This window comes from Labrus mixtus, chromosome 13 (assembly GCF_963584025.1).
Source record: "Labrus mixtus chromosome 13, fLabMix1.1, whole genome shotgun sequence".
Lineage (NCBI taxonomy): Eukaryota > Metazoa > Chordata > Actinopteri > Labriformes > Labridae > Labrus > Labrus mixtus.
Genome location: NC_083624.1, coordinates 24,356,627 through 24,375,533, shown reverse-complemented (window position 1 = coordinate 24,375,533; position 18,907 = coordinate 24,356,627). Strand labels below are relative to the sequence as shown.

Genomic DNA, 18,907 nt, shown 5'->3' with positions numbered 1-18,907 from the left:
CCCAAAAAAAATCACATCCAAACTACACCAATACATGATGTTCTGGCAACATTCATGGATGTATACAGTATATGTAAAACACATGAGAAACAACAAAACACTATATTTAACAAATGGATATATTAAAAGTAGAACATTGAAGAAGTAAAACATTTAGAAACAATAAAAAAGGAGGACCATTAGACTCCTCTGAAACAACAATACATGTGGTGGTCAGCAGTGCAGCTACGTCTGCATGCCGGCAGGGCAGTGACTTGGTAAAGCTACTCACTCTTCATGTATAGGTAGCCGTGGAAGTACGGAGGCCCGCTGCCATTCAGCAGATGCACTCTCCCATTGGAAACTTCCTCATCTGTGTCCACGTAGCCATCGTTTTCCTCATCGCTGTCAATGAACTGAAACACAAACACCAACATTTATGACGAGGGATTCCCTTCATTAGAACACTTTGCATGTTTGCTTTACGGTGCTTACTCAAATATAGTCATAATAACATGAATCAGTGAGTGATTTTATAAGCAACAAGCAAGTATTAAATAAATTAAACACTGCTCATTTGTGATGAATTCAGGGAAGAAGAGGGTTTTTTTTGTGTCCTGGAGACTGCAGGAAGTGCGAGTCTATATTTTGTGATTTCTAAGATGACCCAAAATCTGTCATTTTCTCACTCATCCTTGCCAAAATACTGTTTAATACCCTGCCACACATCCACCCACACACATTCAAACAGAAGCAGGCTTCTTCCCCTTTGACATTTTGGTGATCTGACAGTGTGAGTGAGGGTGGAGCTTCCTGCTGTATCATGGAATACATGGAGAGCCAAAGCAAATAATCAGAGCAGGTTTTCACTGTGATTCTAACATGAGAGGTGCCCAATGAATGTCAGAGAAATATTCAGGCTTGCACAAGTGTTGATAATAAATATTGGGTATGAAATTTAGGGCGTTTAATAAATGTGTAGTGAGAATAATATCTCCAGAGCAGAGCCAGTTGTGTGTCAGGTCATATATGAACAGGGGCTTCCTTTAGATCTGACATAGAAGAGGGAAATTCACTAGATCCATGTTTGGGTATAATTTCAGGGCAAACATTTTTTCAAAGACAGATTTTTTTATACCTTTCTGCTACACATAACTTTTTTTTCTTTTACAATCATACTCAGAAATAGTGACCCCTCTGGATCAGATCTGCAGCATTTGATTTATTTTTTTGGCTGATTGGTCTCACCGAGTCTGAGCTGCCTCTGAAGGAGTCTAGGCTGTTTTGGGTGCAGGAGGATTTTCGCAGCACCTCCTCATCCGTGATATGGCCATCATTAGTGCTAGCACCTGAGCTCCCATGAGCCTCGTCAAACTCTTCCTGGTCATAGTCCGACTCTGCGTCAGGCACGTCCGTCTGGGTCAGTTCCTCGCCTGCGGGTTCTAAGTCTGACCCCCTGCCCGTCCTCCTCCGTTCTCCATTGGTGACCACAGAAAGAAGTGGAGGTCTGGATGTTCTGGAGTCAGCGAGAGGAGAGGCATCGCTCAGCCCGTTGGGGGTCAGAGGAGAGAGTGCAGTAGGTGCAGGTGAGGAGGCCGAGGTGGGAGGTACTACTTGTCCTTCTGCAAAAGCAGGTGGAGGTGGGGGAATACTTTGGAATACTTCTTTATCCAGGGGAACCACAGCAGGAGAAGGGAAGTCCGGCAAAGGTATGCACTCTTCGTCAGCGTGGAAACCCTCGTCGACCTCCTCCTCGGCCAGCGGGGCGGTGGATTCCGTCGGGTCGTGGAGGTTCTCTTCGCTCGAGAGGGACGGCTCCAAACCGCCAAAGTCCAGGAGCTCCAGGAACTCAGTAGCCACGCGGGAGGCTTCTTTCTCCAGCCTGTAGATCTCTGCGTCCCTCATTTGGCGGAGCTCCTCGCGGGAGACATCTCCGAGGAGGGAAACGCCGTCCTCCTGCTGCTTCTGCAGACGCTCGATCTCCCTCTCCAGACGCAGGATCTCCTCCATCTGACGGCTTTCCTCCTCAGAGGTGTGACTGTGGGAGAGAGTCTGAGACAGCTCCTTCTGTGGGTGGAAGGAAGGAAAGACAAAGAGGGCGAGTTTAAACACTTTCTGCCACGATAATGAGTCCAAATGATGTATTTTGTTCTGTTAATAACTTTATTGACACTGTAGATGATGTACAGTATGTATAGAATATTTGAAAGAAATTACCTTTTGACAAACACCATTTACCAGTGAGCTCCTGCAAAAGAATCAAAACACATTTGGAATGACATATGTTATTATAAAACATCATCTTATTTTTCAAAAAGCATTATTTACATATCACAGTGACTTTACCTTTTCTCGTCTGCCTTAGCCGCCATTTCTTCTTTCCTCCTCCTCCTTCATCAGCCTCAGCTCCTCCTCCCTCCTCCTTATCTCCGCCTCCATTAGCCGCTGTCTCTCCTCCTCCTCCTCCTTCCTCCTCTTCTCCTCTTCCTCCTGTCGCCTCCTCTCCTCCTCTACTCGCCTCCTCTCCTCCTCCTCCTCTCTCCTCCTCCTCTCCTCCTCCTCCTTCTCCTGCCTTCGTTTCTCCTCCTTGAGTTGGAGAAAGACGGATCGGGCCCGCTGCCCCCTGTGGTGTTTCTGCAGGACGACGGTGGCGACGCGCAGGCGCAGGAAGACGCGCCTCCAAAAGTGAGCGCGGTAGTTCTTCTGGATGGTGACGACGCTGGACAGAACCCTCTTGTACTGTTTCCTAGTGGGACAAACAAAAGCACACATCAAAAAAAAAGCAGCCACATTTACTTCAACATTATCACATTTAGTTTCACCCGCAAACATAAAATGTGACGTTGCTACATGATCGCCTCCCCATCCGCCCACTGGCATTCTCAGTTTAAATAAACGCTTGGATAAAAAAGCTTGTACATTGTGAAATGTGCAATATTTAGAGTCTGATTGGCCATTGTGGCTGTGTGGGCTCCTGAGTTTAACCCTGTGACTAAGCCCCATCATCCACACACTGCACATGCACTGAATACACACATGTATAAACACAAGCACACACACATGTCTAACTAAAGGACCACACACACTGCCTTTGAATCTCTGACCTTTAGCCTCCACAGTAATGACTCTGTGGCCTCTGACAGCTCTAATGTTACACATAATAACACAAAAGGCTCTTCTTGTCTCTTGCTTTGCCTCTGTAGGGAATAGAACTCGCAACTTGCACGCTGTCATCAGTCCCTTTATACTCTCCCAGAAGAGGGACTATATGCGACCGCACGGCAGCACACAGGTGGAACACAGCTACAGTACATGCCTTAGGGCTTCTGTATGTGCATATTTTTAAACCACCATACTGATGGATGTCCTGTCTGACAGCCAGAGGGGATAGTCAGGGAAAAAGTCACTGCTCAAGCCAAAAAAAGAGATTTATTCAGGGGATAAAAACATCATCAACTGTCCAGCTGATAGTAATCTGTGAGCATGAACAGGGCTTTAGTTTCCTGATAATTTAAGTTGGTTTGAAAGTGGTCCAACTTAAAAAGCCATGACTTGTGTAATAGTACAGATCACACTAGTCTTTGCGAGATATACTCATCAACTTGATGAGATATTGTTAACTTCAGTGTAGAAGCTCCAAGTTGCTTCAAGGTCAGAAAGTTCCTTCTATTACTCAGTGCCTGAAATAATAAAGTTAATAAAGTTTTTGAAGCTAACAATAGGATCCAAATCAGGGTGTCTTTTGCGTCCGTTTATTTACTTTCCTCCCTATCCTTAAAGACCAAAAGAACCCTGAACACTTTTCATCGCTGCAGAATTTTGAAATTATTTTGCAATCAGAGTGGACGATTCAGAAGTGTGTTCAGGCGACCTACTGGAGTACATACGCTATGTAGTAGGTGTGACACATTGCTCAAAGTCTGCATGACATATTTGTTATGTAAACAAAAGTTGTTTTTAGAGGCTCAAAAGATTTTACCTGTGAGATTAAACAACTTCAAAGTTTTTGTATTGCTCTAGAGAGCCTACAACTTCTGCATGTATACTGTAAATAAAGACAAAAAGGTAAAAGTGCAAAGGCATGTACATGCACACATCATTTCCACCTTAAAACACAAACAGACAAGCTGCACACCTCTATGACAAAACAAACACTGACAACTGTGGCTGCCACTCAGCGCCCACCCCCCGCCCCCCACCCTGCACACTCTACCACTCACCTTGCCACATAGCTGAGGATGTGGGCGCGGATCACCATGCCAGCCCGGCGCCGCACCTCTTCCCTCTCCTTCTCCAGCCTTTGCTCCAGGACCTCCTTCAGGAACACCTGCGGGACAAGCAGCGCCACGGCCCACAGGGAGGGACAGAGACAGAGACACACAGACAGACAGGGAGGAGGGGGGGGAGGGTGGAAGGGGAAGGAGACAGGATGGGTTAGTTCCTCTCCTTGGTTTGGCTGCAAAAGAAGGCCCACAGAGATGTGAAGGGCCCCTGTTGTTTTGTTGGCAGCACCCTGTGCCCGCTGCAGAGGAAGCTGTGGGGCAGCTGAGGCTAGCAGGCTAGCTGCTCTTCTTGACTGCAGAGCAGAGCAGAGGGGAGAACAGGCACTGGGACTGCAGTGTCGCTGCAAGAGCTGCTGCTGCAGAGCCTCATTGTGTTCAGGCGTCCTTCCTGAGAGTTTCCCTACTAATGCTGCTACCGCTGCACATTGATAGCTCGACTGACGTGCGCAGGCAGAGAGGCACAGAGAGGGAGGGGAGAGGTAGGGAGAGGAGGGATGGAGAGATGAGTGGGCGGGATGGTGGCTGGTGTCCAGATAGAAAGCCACACCCCTACTTGCTCTTATGAGGAAGACAAAAAGTTTGGTTAACCCCTCACTTGCTTCTGGAGACTTTTTTAAAAGTTGGTCCTCTTTCTGTGGGACTTTAGGCAGCCTAGATCTCATTCTACACTAAAACTCACACATGAAGTCACATGACTTTTTAAAACACAATCAGATTTCAAATGTCTGACTACGTTAGCGGGCTGGGAGATTCAACAACCTACATTAAATGTGGGGGGTTTATGTAATATTGGATTTCTCTAGCCTGGAAGATCAAGCGATTGTATTAGACGGGGAGCCCTTGGAGTGTCTGTGTGTGTGTTTCCCAGATGCTCCACTAATCAAAGGATCCCACAGCTGCACCCCGGCCTGCCTTAGAAAAGTCTGTGAAAGGAGGAAGCTTCCTTTTTCGTCCACATCCTTCCCTCGTCTGTGAAACAAATGGCTCCCAAACACACGTAGACAATCCGTTCAACGTCACCCGAGCCCCTAATTCTGAGCATACACTTCCTCTACACAATCAGGGCATATAATTACATACAGATTGTTTCTCCAAAGGAAATGTACCCCCCCCACTCTTCCAACTCTCTTAATCCCCTTCCCACAACCCACACTACATTTCATGAGCCCAAAAATATTACACTGCCATCAAAAACCCGAGCATGTGGACTGACCGACACAGACACAGCCACAGCCACTCTTTGCATTTTTGGGGGTCGCAAATTAAATATTTCTATGTATACACAGTTTAAAGTGGAGCAGCAAAGTCAGCCACAGGTCAACGTTTTGACCCCCAGAAAAACAAGTTCTCTCTCTGAAGTGACTGTGTGAAAGCTTTAATATACATTGGCATGTGTTTAAATGTGGGATGTTCAGCGGTTATAGATTCATTAAAAACCAACATGTGGTTCACATTGAACATTTTTGGTCTCCATGTATATCCCAGCATGCCATGTGTGCAGTTGACACTATATAAAGCAGTGCCAGCAAAGTAAGGGTAAAACAACAATATTGTCTAGAAGGGGAATCAACAAATTGAAAATGTCTCTGTGAGTTAACAACCATGGAGCAACCACTACTTAAGGCAGTAAAAGAAGGAGAAATGGGGATTTTGGCTGATTTAAAAAAGCCAACAAAGCTGTTGTATCTATATCCACTTTATGTTTTGTAGGGGCCATTCATGCTCCCCTCTTTAGTGCACAGGACAGTTATGGTGATTTCAGCATGAGGCAAAAGAGGCTGTACTGTCAGGATCAAACAAATCAGTTAAGGTTAATTATTCAATGAGTGCAGAGCCAAAGAAAGGGCTTTTAGTGGGTTAGTTGATGATTGTTTAAAACAATCATTACAGATGCAAAGAGAGTCAAGAAAAGAGAATTAGGGCCAGAGAGAGAAATGATGAGTGAACGATAAGAGCTGAATTGCAAAGGATGCCAATCGTGGTTTCATTTAAAGATGTGTCTTTCCTCAAACCTCTGCAACTCTTCTTCACCTCCTCGAAAATCACTCACCTACACTTGAGTTTATTAAATCAGCCGCTTTGTAAATGTCAAGTAGCTAACACTCTTCCAGCTACAATAAGACGGACTCAGGATTACTGTAAGCCCCCGCACTGGGTTACAGTTACAGTAACAGTTGTTGTTGGTTTCAGGGTTTTGAGGAATAGCCATGAAACTCTGTGGTTGTCAACAGGAGAGAAGTAGACTGACCACAACCGGCCTGCAAAAAAATCTTTGGGACATGAGTCATGGCTGGGGCTGTCCAGGCTGTGGCACACATTAACAGCTTGGGAACGACAGCAGCTTGACTTCTTGGGAAAGATCAGTCAGTGAAGACAACATATTTAACCATCACAATGGCCTCTTTATGTTGAAGAATAGGTTTGATAACATCGATATTCTATTTTCATAAAGGTTTCGAAAGTATGTGAAAGGCATACTGTATTTGCTTACTGTCAGCCTGCAACTCATTCCTAAGTGTGTGTGCGTGCGTGTGTGTGTGTGTGTGCGTCTACTTGTTTTCATCATATTGTGGGATCACATATGTTCCCATAATTGCATTATGGGGACCATAGACTGTTTAAAAAAAGTGGACGTGGCCACTTGGTTTCAAAAGTGAAACCATTGCGGGAAGGTCCAGAAAACCTGCATTTTTTTTAAATGGCCAACAGGGGGTGACTGCTTTGATTGCAAAAGTTCTACAGTACAGCATAAAAAGTATTTAGTTAAACATACAATATGTAGAATTTTTATTTGAAGGTTTATACTAAAATATTTAAATCAATTCAAAATTGACTAAAACTATGTTATTTATTTTTGGCTGAGTACTTACATTACCTTAAATATTTCGAAAAGTTTTAAAAAGCCATAGAAATCCAAAATGTTATAGTTTTAACGGGACGTGTTTTTTGTGGCGGCTACCATGATGGACACAACAGGTTTATTGTTGCCATGGAAACACCGGATGTTACGTCAAAGAACGCTGCATAAGAAAGAGGGAATTGCTAGTGAAAGCTGCTTGTACGTGCTGCTGTGATAAAAACATCATATCAATTATATTTGGAAACATCGTCCGTAAACACGTTCTTTTCCTCAGGTCGTATTGACTATGGTCAACTCAGAGTTCGTTTTCATTAGGGGTGGGGGGGGGAGTAGCAGAGAGAACCACCCATGAATCTCCTGCCAGCCTGAACATCTTCTCTTTAAATTTTTTTTTTTATGAGAGCCCCCTGGTGGCGGAATTAACATACTGTGTGTTTAATTATGGCCCCATTTTGGACCAATCTATGATAACGTGGGGTGTGCTTTAAGGCAGCTGTGATTGACAAGTTGTGACCAAAGTAAAAAAATGGTCACTTCTGATTCCAGAAAAACAAGATGACGGCAGCCAAAATGCAGAACAGTCGTTCATAAAACAAATGGTTGACGTCACTGTGGCTCACTATACTTTTTGTATACAGTCTATGATGGGGATTCATGTCCTATTTTTGAGACAGAAAGCTGGTTCTCACAAAGTTTACCCAAAAATGTAGTGTTTGAGACTTTGTGATTGGATAATGTAAGGTATAAAGTTACAAGTATTTTAAGGTCGGTGGTTACATTCACTGTGAGTTTCAAGGGCTTGAATGTAAGTCAAAGTAATGTCCTCCTTTGTGACATAAACAAGTTGGAGCATGTGTGTGTAAGTGTGTGTGTGCATATGTGCTTCACCTTTGTTTTCCCCAGTTGCCACTCTTTCTTGGCTTTGTCATGAAGTGTGAGAAGCTCCGAGCTGCTCTGTTTCTCATCATCTGTGTGGATTTTGTTCTTCACGATCATCTTGTACCTTTGGCAACACAAACACACATAAGCACAAACATTTAGATAATCAAGAACAGTAGAAAGCAATATTCCTTGTTTGGATTACAGCGGGGAAAAAACATTTCTTGAGTTTGTCAAACCTAAATGTATCATGTTTGAGTTAAGTCATCAGCTCTGGTGTGCACAGTGCTTTTCTATGGGTATTTTTCTGACCTGCTGAAGAAGTCCTTAAATGTTCTGCGGACAGGGAATCCAGCCCTGCGGATCTTCACAGTTTCCAGCATCCCAGAGTATCTCAACTGGTTCAGGACCACATCAGGATCAAACCGGTTGGCCTTCTGTGGGTGAAGATACATTTAACAATATGAAACCTACAATCAAGGAAACAGTTGTTCATTCCTTCTGAGAGACAGTAGATGTTTAATGGACTTGAACCTGTAAAGCCCTTTTCTAGTCTTCTAACAACTTTAAGTGCATTACACCGCAGGTCACACCTACAGATTCACACACATTCACACACTGCTCACAAAGCAGCGGGAGCAATTTGTGGTTCAGTGTCTTGCCCAATGACACATGGACATGTTGCTGCAGGAGCCCGGACTGAACCCCGACTTTCCTGTTGAGAGACAACCGACTCTACCACTGAGCCACAGCTATGTATCTGACCAATTACGTCACTTTCCAGCAACAGCTGTCCATTTAAAGTCAACCTACATGCAGGTCTTAGTCAGCATGTTGGATGTTATGCTGATTATCTGCTAGAGTCCTCACCAAAACCAAAAAAATGGATCACATCAGTCCAGTTCTGAGGTCCTTACACTGGCTCCCAGTCTGTCAGAGGATAGATTTTAAAATCCTGCTGCTGGTTTATAAAGCGCTTAAAGGTTTAGGGCCAAAATACATGAGTGACCTCCTGATTAATTATGAACCATCCAGACCGCTCAGGTCGTCTGGGACAGGTCTGCTCTCTGTCCCCAGAGTCAGAATCAAACACGGAGAAGCAGCGTTCAGTTTCTATGCTCCTTATATCTGAAACTCTCAGCTCTTTTAAATCCAGGTTGAAGACACACCTGTTTACAGCTGCCTTTCATTAAACAGTTTTAAAGAGATTTAAAACTTTAACTCTGCACTGTATTTATTTTTATTTTTTTTAACTCTTTTAATTTATTTACTTTTATTTTTTATTTTTTTATTTAAATTAATTTCATTTGAATTATTTTTATTTGAACATATTTTCAGATTTAATAATTTCAGTGATTTTTTAATGTTCTATTTTAATGTTTCTTTTCTTTCCTCTGTCATGATGCTTTTGATGTCTTGTGTGAAGCACTTTGAATTGCCTTGTTGTTGATATGTGCTATAGAAATAAACTTGCCTTGCCTTAGGGGAATCTTTGGCACAAATGAACACTGCAGGCAAATATTATTATCGCTTTTGAGCCCACTCACTTATTGAAATGTAGAGTCATGTTAAACCTGAGCAAAAAAGTAAACAACCACACTGAGTGCTATCATTTGACATTAACAATCAGGTTACTGCACAGAAAAGTCATGCTATCAGAAAGAAACCTGAACAGCATAGAGCAACCAGGGGAGGCCTTTCCTTTTGGAATAATAAGCTGCATTGTTCACAGCTCACCAATGATCCTCAGGCCTGCTTATCAGTATGGATCTATGACGTCTGCCGCCTCACACCTCTGCACAGGTGGCCTGACCGCTCAGAGGGACCACACGAACGCCATTGTCAGCCAGAGGTCAGACGGCACTGCTTAAGCCTCACACAAGACCCCCGCATTCCCCAAACGTGTTAGTCTAATTACAGACTAATGCTAGTATGTATGGAAAAAGAAGCATGCATGCATGTGTTCATGTTCATAATCAAACGCACATACCGACTCATAAACATGAGCTCTGAACTCTGCTCTTTAGTGGAGGACTTAGAGGGCTGAAAGAGGTACGGCATGTTGACTTGTTTGAGTGAAAACATGTTGACCCTTCTCTTGGTGACATTTCTTCCAAGATGAGCAAGTGCAAGAAAATTGCACTAATACATTCCATGTAAGTATGTGTGTGTTCTGTGTGTGTGTGTGTCTCTGCATACATGCAGTCATGTAAGATGTTTGTACACGCAATCCTGCCATACTGAAGGATTAACACAGACACAGCTTGTTCCATCTTGAGAGCAACTGAGACCAGGTGAGCGAGTGTGGTGGACAGTGAATGAGAGCCTGGAAAGTGTCAGAGAAAAAAAGAAAAGGAGGCAATCCAAGGAAAGAAGGCAAGACCAGCAAAGTGAAGTTTCCATGCTTATGCAGTAAGTGAAAAGGTCTGTGATGACACACTGAGAGAGGCAGGTAGGGAGCTGAGTACACAAACGCTAAAGTGTGTGAATACATGACAGAGAATGCAGATTGATTTTAGAAAAGCCAATTCACTCTGTCACACAATTCTATCACTAGCCAATATCCAATAATGGCTGACAGTGCAGATTTTTAGAGGTTTTGCAGTTATGTAGTCGTACGTGGTCCAGAAATAAAGGCCCTGGCTGGCTGCATCTCAGAGGTCACTGCTGCAGCTGGAGCAGCCAGCAGTGACCTCTGAACTCTGGTGAAGGGGATAAAGTGGTAGGAATGTAATGGTACACAGCCCTATTATTTGAGGAAGCACAATGAGAGTCTTCACAGCTATGAAGCTGCAGCATGAGTTTATGAGTAATGACAATTTGCAGTAAAACAAGAACAAACTGTTCTGGATCTTTTTCATGACACTGCATGAAAGGGTGAAAATAAAAATTTGCATGACCTACCTTGTCCATGTTTGGTTTGATGCAGCGCACAAAAAAGGGGTTGGAGGCACTTAGTGTGGCCATCAGTGAATGAAGAGAATCCTGAAACACATCAGCAACAAGAGGAATAACATCAGCAACAACATTTGTTTATTACAAATGTTCCTATGTAAGTCTCATTTCATACAAGGTTTGTTTCATTATCTATACCAATCATAACCACCATTTAAACTTACTTTCATAATTATCTTTTTTGGTTCTAATTTATTTATTCACATTTATTAAAAAAATAAAACATCATTATTTAATATGTTTATTATTTTTTTTATATACATTTGTATAAATCTGTATACCAGTAAATGAATAATATTTTTTCTGTTTTTAACACACAAAAAGAAACGTATAAACACTTTGCACATTAGAATTTCATTGTTAAATAAGGGCTAATAAAAACTCATCTTGAATAGAAGTTCACAAGTGTATGTCTTGTTTGTGTTTGTTTAAGGAAATGGAAAAACTATCTGAGTTCCATTTTTCAGTAAAATGTAGAGTTTTCTGAGAACACTAAGAATAAACATTTACTTAGTAAAATCAAGGTGTTTGCAATATGCAAAATGATATTCTATGAGTATGAAGTACATGATTTCTCTCTGTAGTGGGTATTAAGTGTATTAAGTATTAAGTATCAAAAATACAGTTTTTAAGTATCTGCACTAATAGAAAGTCGATTATGTGTCCTGAGTTACTGTCCATAACTGATACAGGGACAATCAGAGTTTTCAGTTACACACAACAAAAAACTTTAAAAACTTAAAATCATGAGATTAAAGTGTGTTATTAGAAAGTAAGTGTTGTGGACAAAATGCATCAAATAGTAATGATTTATTAAAGCTTATCATTCTAAATAATTCAACAATTATCTTGCAGGCCATTAGCCAGTCTGTATTTGCTTTAACACACGCACATACACAAACACACACACAAACACTACGAGGACCCTCGAACCTTGCCGTTTCTCTCCTCAGACAGTCTGTCTCCAGCGAGGCCGGGCCTGGCAGAGGCGAGTATGATTGGCCCCTGGTTGGCCTCTCTCTGCCCAGCCATCAACCCTAATCCCCCGGCTCTAAGTACTGTAGGCCAGGGCAGCCTGCCAAAATCTCTCTCTCTCTCTCTCTCTCTCTCTTTCTCTCCTCCATACTGCAGTTAGGACATGCTAAGCTTAGCCCTTCAGTTCACCCTCTCCACGACCATAACCACATATTTCATACATCCCAACACCCATTATTCTCTGCGGATCAGACACACTGAGAGCATTCTTTTCCCCCCCTCTAACACTCTGTGATTTCTGCCTGCCCGCTCACCCTCACCATGCAGAGAGTCAAATGTTAAGGGTTAAGTGATAATTACATGCAGCAGAACATGGGAGACTATTGGCTCATTGTCTAAGTCATACAATCTTGTCTGACAGAAACTTCAGTCTCACCCTGAACTGAGAGCTGACGGTGGGCTTGCGTCGGGCTGTTCCCATCTTTAAGGTCTCATCGCCATTTCTGCTACCGACACGCTCAAAGAGGTCGTAGATGAAGTCCAGCCTGCAGATGCAGTCAGAGAGACAGGATATGTTGGTGAAAAACTAAACCAAGAAAGAGAAGTAAAGCACACAGGTGGTTTGTGCAAGACGACAAGTGTGATACCTGCTGTCTTTGAGAATAAACAAGATGTCGTCTCTGAAGGTGTCTCTGTTCTTCTCAAGGATCCCTCGCACATCATAAAGCACCTACAATAGACGAGAGGTAGAAAAAAAAAGGTTAGATATAGCAGAGAGGGATAACAACTCAAACGAGATAAATAAGGAAATAAGAAAAAATAAAGAGATAAAATAAGAAAAGACTTGATGGTTATACAGCGGAACAAAAAAGCAACAAAAACCGAGTAAAAAAGAACGATGAGAAATTCAACAGAAAATAGAATTAGGTAAAGATGTACAAATTATACACTTGGGTCATTAATATGTTTAATGCACTGTGCAAATATAGTTGAACAGAAGTTATTAAGAGATAAGAGAGATAAGATAATCCTTTATTTATCCCACAACGGGGAAATTTACAGTGTTACAGCAGCAAAGAGCAAAGATTGCAAACAAAAAGTGAACACAGTACAATTTAAATAAAAAAAACTATATATATATAATATGCAGCATTATCCAAATAGAATACAGGTTTATAAAATTCACTGTTAAGCAGTAGAACACACGCAGTTATTCAAGTCAGCGGCTCAAATCCAAACAGCTTTATATAATGTATGTCATGAAAACTTATTGAACCATTTAATGTAAGGTTTGTGTGGTCGGAGAATTCTTATTGAAAAACCACAGTTATTTTCTGTAATAATGTCAAGGGGCTATAAAGTGTTGTTCCAAAAAAGTTTAAAGGAAATGTCATTTTAAAAGTTTTCAACTGTGTGTGTGTGTGTGTGTGTGTGTGTGTGTGTGTGTGTGTGTGTGTGTGTCATGGATTTCTCAGAGCAACATTGTATCATGTACAGTATATTACATCAGATCTCTCTTGGGAATGACACTTTGAGTCTCAATGAGATTAGGTGTGTACATAAATACAAAGGCAACAGCAAGTATTTCAAACTTAAGGCAAAGTTGTTCTTAAAAAATAAAAATTAAAGAGTTCAGGAAAGAGAGAAAAAAAAATTACTTCTATATTTGTATTCATAACAATATTTATAATCCCAGGCTATTCAAAGTCATAGTCATAAAAAGCACACCAGCCTCCTAAATCTTGTTTGTCTTGTTATGTTGTATTGTTTAGTTTATTGTGTGGAATGTGCACTTCTTAACATCGGATCGGTAAAATAACAAGAGTTAAATTCCAGAGTGAAGCATTCATGTTTTAAAAATGTAAACTTGCACTTATATGTGCACTAAGTGTGACATGAGATGGACTGTGAATGTGTGTTTGAATGCTGGGTATGACCAGAGGCGGGGGATGGGGGGGGGGGGGGCACTATGTGAGTGCAGCGGAGGGCCTGTGTGTTAATGCAGTCACCTGTTGAGTTCAGTTCAGCCTTCGTCTTAGCAACATGACATTCCTTTCCTCGCCCTGACTGAAATTCATGCACTCAGAGTGTTTGTCTGTATGGGTATTTTGCATGTGTGTGTGTGTGTGTGTGTGTGTGTGTGTGTGTGTGCGCGTGTGCCCCTGTGTTATGAAAGTGCATAGAAAAGATTTTATGCAAGAAAAGGCAAAGACGTCAAATGAAAATGCTCCCTCTAATCTAATAAGGATCACATATGTGTGTGTGTGTGCGTGTGAGCTCGTATTCACAGCTGTGTGTGTATACTATAATCCAATAACAACCCCCATCCCTCGTTCTCCAAGACTAGAGGCTGATGGGGAGCCATGAGATTTAAAACTTGACGACACATGTATTTAGAAATGACGGACACACTGATTACACTCCATTCCCCTCTCATTGAAACATGCTCATACAAAAGGTCGTCTGTCTGCACGCTTCAGGTTCAGTTCAATAAGACGTTAAAGTGGGATGGTCTCATGATGCTGCAGAGAAACAGCTTCATCAAGAGGAATCACATACAGTTTGAACGCAATCTCTTGAGACTTGTTTATGTCTGACCCCCTGAGTTCACAATGTGTAGCGTGCTTCATTTGTCAGACTTCAATTTGAACTGACTGCATTTCTCTGGAACCACGTTGATAATCGAATCAACGGGAGGACGCATCTATTTCCCTCAATGAACTTGCGGTACCGTTACAGATAACAGAAGGAGCTTTCAGAGAGGCAACTCAATTCTGCAGAAAAAGAGTGTGTGAGAGAGAGAGAGGTGGGGGGGGGGGGGGGGTGGACAACTGGTTGGCCTGCCTGTCCTTTCTGGACTGAATCATTGCCATATCATCATGCCAGGCTTGTGACTGAGCTTCCACACTCACACTGAGGAGACCTTGTCTGAGGCAGGCTTCATAAGGTCATTTTTTATCAGCCTATCCCCCACCCCCCCAAACACACTCAATCACTTACACACGACACACACACACTCCAGTACATCCAAAACCTGCCTTATTCACTTTCTCTAGTTGTGCCCTGATCTTTTCGGAGGAGAGGCCAGAATCAGCATCATGTTCTCCACTACTACGAACCCACTTTTCTAACTTTCTCCTTCAGGGAGCTTTGATTTGTATCTGTGTGAGTGTTGTGTGTGTAAGTGTTAATTACCTCTCCAGCGTAGTGCTTGATGCCAAACTGGTGATCGTTGACTCTGGGCTTCACGTAGTACTGATTAGTCTGAGAAGAAAGGATAAAGTAATGACTCAGTTTTAGAAATGAAAGAAATTGAAATAAAAACATTTATACACAGTAAGATGTATTACCTTGAAGACTCATAAGGCTAACTTTCTATGACTAACAACACCAAGATGTATACTCAATGTACTCACAAGACATTTTCAGTCTACTGTTTAAATATGTCGGATACATAAGAAAAGCAAGATCATTGAAATGGATTTCAGAGTGCAGTGACAGCCTGAGAATTGTCAGGAAAAGATGACTTTTATCAAACCATACATTTAAAATGACAACGGTTTCATTCTGATTCAAAGACAGATGTTTGAACTGGTTCCCTACATTTGGAACATCTTTATTTTGATAACCTGAACTAGTTGTCCTCTCTTGAGACAAGATTGATTCATGCTTTTTGAGTACTATCTTACTCTCATTAGTTATGTAGAAAAAAACTGTTTTTGAAAAGATATATAAAGGCAGTGGTATTTTTTCTGTTTATCTTTGATTTTTATTATTCTTCAGAATTATTACTTTTTTAAAAAAAGGTTATCATCGGGGTTATTTTTGTTCATGTGTCTTAATATTACAAACTAAAAAAAAAAAATCTACTACAAAATCAACACATTTGACATTTTTCGCTGCTCTTGTACAGTAGATTGATTTCCTCTCAATCAAGTCATAAACTTTTAATCTCAATACTAAACAAACCTCCTGCATGAAATCACACAGCTTCCTTCCTTCTTCCCCTTATCCTAACACCTTACACCTCAAGACACCTCAGGGAGAGGTCAGAGGTCATTAGTCTCACTTTATACCTCTCCTGGAAACTCTTTTCTCCTCACACAATGCTAACCAGGCCTGAAGTACAGCTGATCACATTTCAGCATTGTTGTGTGTGCGTGTTAGAGCACTCAGGGGCGTTTACAAACACTGCACAGAATAATGTACAATACTGCACCAAAGGCAACGGGGGCTTCATCAGGTTTAACAGCAGCTTTGGCATTTTGGGGTGTTTGTGAGAGGTTGTTCATGTGGGCTGCTCATGTGCAAGAACCGAACAGAAACTGCAGGGTTCCAGGGTCCTCGTGGTGTGTGTCTGTGCATGTGTTTGTGTTTGTGTTTGTGTGTGGACTCACTGCATGTCGGCTGTGCAGTTTCTCCAAAAGGGTGTAGTCGGTGCCTTTGGGGAAGCGACTCTCCTCATTGATAAGAGCCAACATGCCCAGTTTCTAAAGAGAGAGAGGGGCAGAGAGTGTGAAACACAGTCATGATGGAACTAGTTATAATCCCATTGTGGAACATCTGACAGCTTTTATTATAACAATAAGTACAGGAAACAGCACAGCAATTCATCAATCTTCTTTTATATCTGTAAAAAGAAAGTTCACTTAGGAGGCATGGGGTTTGGCAGCAACACCTTCTACACCGGTCAAACCAACACAGCAGAGATCTAAGCCACTTCACAATCATGACATACTGTATATATAGGGGAAAAAGGTTGTAGTGTTGTCTTTAGCTTTCTGTAAGTATTTTGGTATGTTGTGATATGACCCAGAAACGTCTCAGTCACAAGCCTCTCTCTGTAGAATATCAATTATAACCATCATTATACCTCTTGTGGTAAAATAATACAATTGTCTCCATGTTTCATTTCAACCATACCTCTCTAAACCGCTGCCTGGTGTACATTACTGTGCACACAACATGCAAAAAGAGACTACATAATGATAGAGTTGTACAGAGAGGTCAGCGTGCTCCGGCTGGCGGTTTAGTGGTCAGTCCTGGTGGTGACTTTGCTCTCTTGGAGTCTGTCTGACTGTCTGTTACCTTTTCTATGAGATCCAGACACTCAGCATTATCCATCCAGTCTATGGCCTCCCACTGGATCCCCTCCCTGACAAACACACACACACACACACACACACACACACACACACAGAGGCAGGGTGTAAATACAAAAATATAAACAACTTGGAAGACACAATGGCTGCATTGTCCAGCATGAGCATGTGATGAAATGAGCCATGTCCAAGTTGCTGGCTCATTATACAGGAAAACAACTGTCCGGGGGAGAAACTAAGGCGAATCCAAATCTCTGGCATGCTGCCTGTGTCGCCCCGAGAAGGCCCAACTCCCACCCCCCTTCCCCCATCCCAACCTCAGCACTATCTGTCTGTGGGACAGTCTCAAGGATAGGAGAAGTCGTTTCTTACTTTCACTGGTTCCCCTGAATACATTTCTTTTCTGTGTTAATGTATGTCTTCACATTTTGAGTTTTATCAAACATGCCAACCTGTTGTACTCCAGCTGCTCCAGGGAGAAGATGTGCTTGTTGAAATACTCCTGGAGTTTTTCGTTGGCGTAGTTGATATTAAACTGTTCGAAGCGGTTCACCTGCAGGACAGAAGAAGATGTCAGCTGTGTAGCTTAAAAACCCCTTACTCAGACATGTTTAATAAAGACTTTAAAACACTCACATGACAAATCACATGTACTATGTCTCCATCACTGAAACATCCACAGTATGTGATGGTGCAAATGCAACTTCTTTAAAAGTTTAACTGCATTAACGTACATGTTTCTATATTTATTTAATTATATAGTTTTATTTTATGTGTTTTCTCTGTTGTGTCTTGGATGTAAAGGTAAATATCTCATGTGATCCTGATTTGAAAAGTGTAAACTAAGTTAAATGTTGTGGTGTTATTTTTGGTTGATAAAAACTTGTAAGTATGACTGATGGAAAGCATGAAAGTAATAAAAATAAAAGTTTATAAAAAATAAAAATAAAAGTTTAACTGCTTGTGTGAGCGATGGAGATTCATCACACTTGATTGAGTTTCATAATGGACCCTCTTTCTCTAATGTCACAATGTCCTGATGCTTTGTCCATGGAAAACTGAGCACGTTGAAACTTTCCAAAAAAAAGAATCAAATAATCAAGTTATGACTTCTGTGGTAAACTTTGCACGATATTGAGTCACGATAAGAAAAACTGATGAGAGGGAGCCTTCGAAGCAGACCGCTTTGATCAATTCTGGCAAGACAATATGCACATTGTCGAGAAAATGTATGTAAGACTATATCGACATGTGACAGCTCATAATATTTTTTTTTTTACAATAATCTATATTGCTACAGTTAAAATCAACCCAAATTATTAAAAGATTGATGTTTTAATTTTTATTTTTAGTGCTTTGATAGCACTTAATACAAAAATGCAACTTTTATAGATGTTTGTGTTTTATATATCCAGATTCAAAAACTCGTACAGCTGTTATCAGATTCTTAATTGCCTAAAAAACTAATGTTTCTATCAAAGTCAAATGCCTGCTCAGTTACACACTTCAACAAGTATCTAACTGATATCTTTTTTAATTCTGTTCTATGCCAGCGTGTGACATCACCTTTTCCAAACAAGAACAACAGAGGAAGAACACACTCAAACTTGTACATGGTGTAAACGAAAAGCTCAACAAGAAGAAACTGATTTCAGAGAAAAGTTTTATTTGGACGATTGATTTTTTCACCTCAAAGTTCTCAAAGCCAAAGATGTCCAAGATGCCGATGGACTTGAAGTTGTCTTTGCCTTTGATCTTCTGGTTGATCCTCATTATGATCCAGGAGAAACACTGAGAATAGAGCGCCATGGCAACCGAGTCCCGCGAGTCCACAGCCTGCAAATCAAGACACAGACAGAGGAGGTTACTATGAA

The 18,907-nt window shown here is 41.6% G+C and overlaps 1 protein-coding gene across 1 annotated transcript in view; it reads right to left on the bottom strand.

The window, feature by feature from the left end:
* Positions 1-18,907, bottom strand: part of myo10l3 (myosin X, like 3) — a 58,427-nt gene that overhangs the window by 8,047 nt on the left and 31,473 nt on the right. Inside the window, 16 exon segments of the mRNA XM_061054313.1 lie at positions 272-395; positions 1,228-2,046; positions 2,197-2,227; positions 2,326-2,357; positions 2,359-2,725; positions 4,200-4,306; positions 8,011-8,125; positions 8,314-8,438; positions 10,906-10,986; positions 12,368-12,476; positions 12,579-12,661; positions 15,127-15,195; positions 16,329-16,421; positions 17,020-17,086; positions 17,486-17,586; positions 18,723-18,869. Coding sequence (XP_060910296.1) covers positions 272-395; positions 1,228-2,046; positions 2,197-2,227; positions 2,326-2,357; positions 2,359-2,725; positions 4,200-4,306; positions 8,011-8,125; positions 8,314-8,438; positions 10,906-10,986; positions 12,368-12,476; positions 12,579-12,661; positions 15,127-15,195; positions 16,329-16,421; positions 17,020-17,086; positions 17,486-17,586; positions 18,723-18,869 — 2,470 coding nt within the window.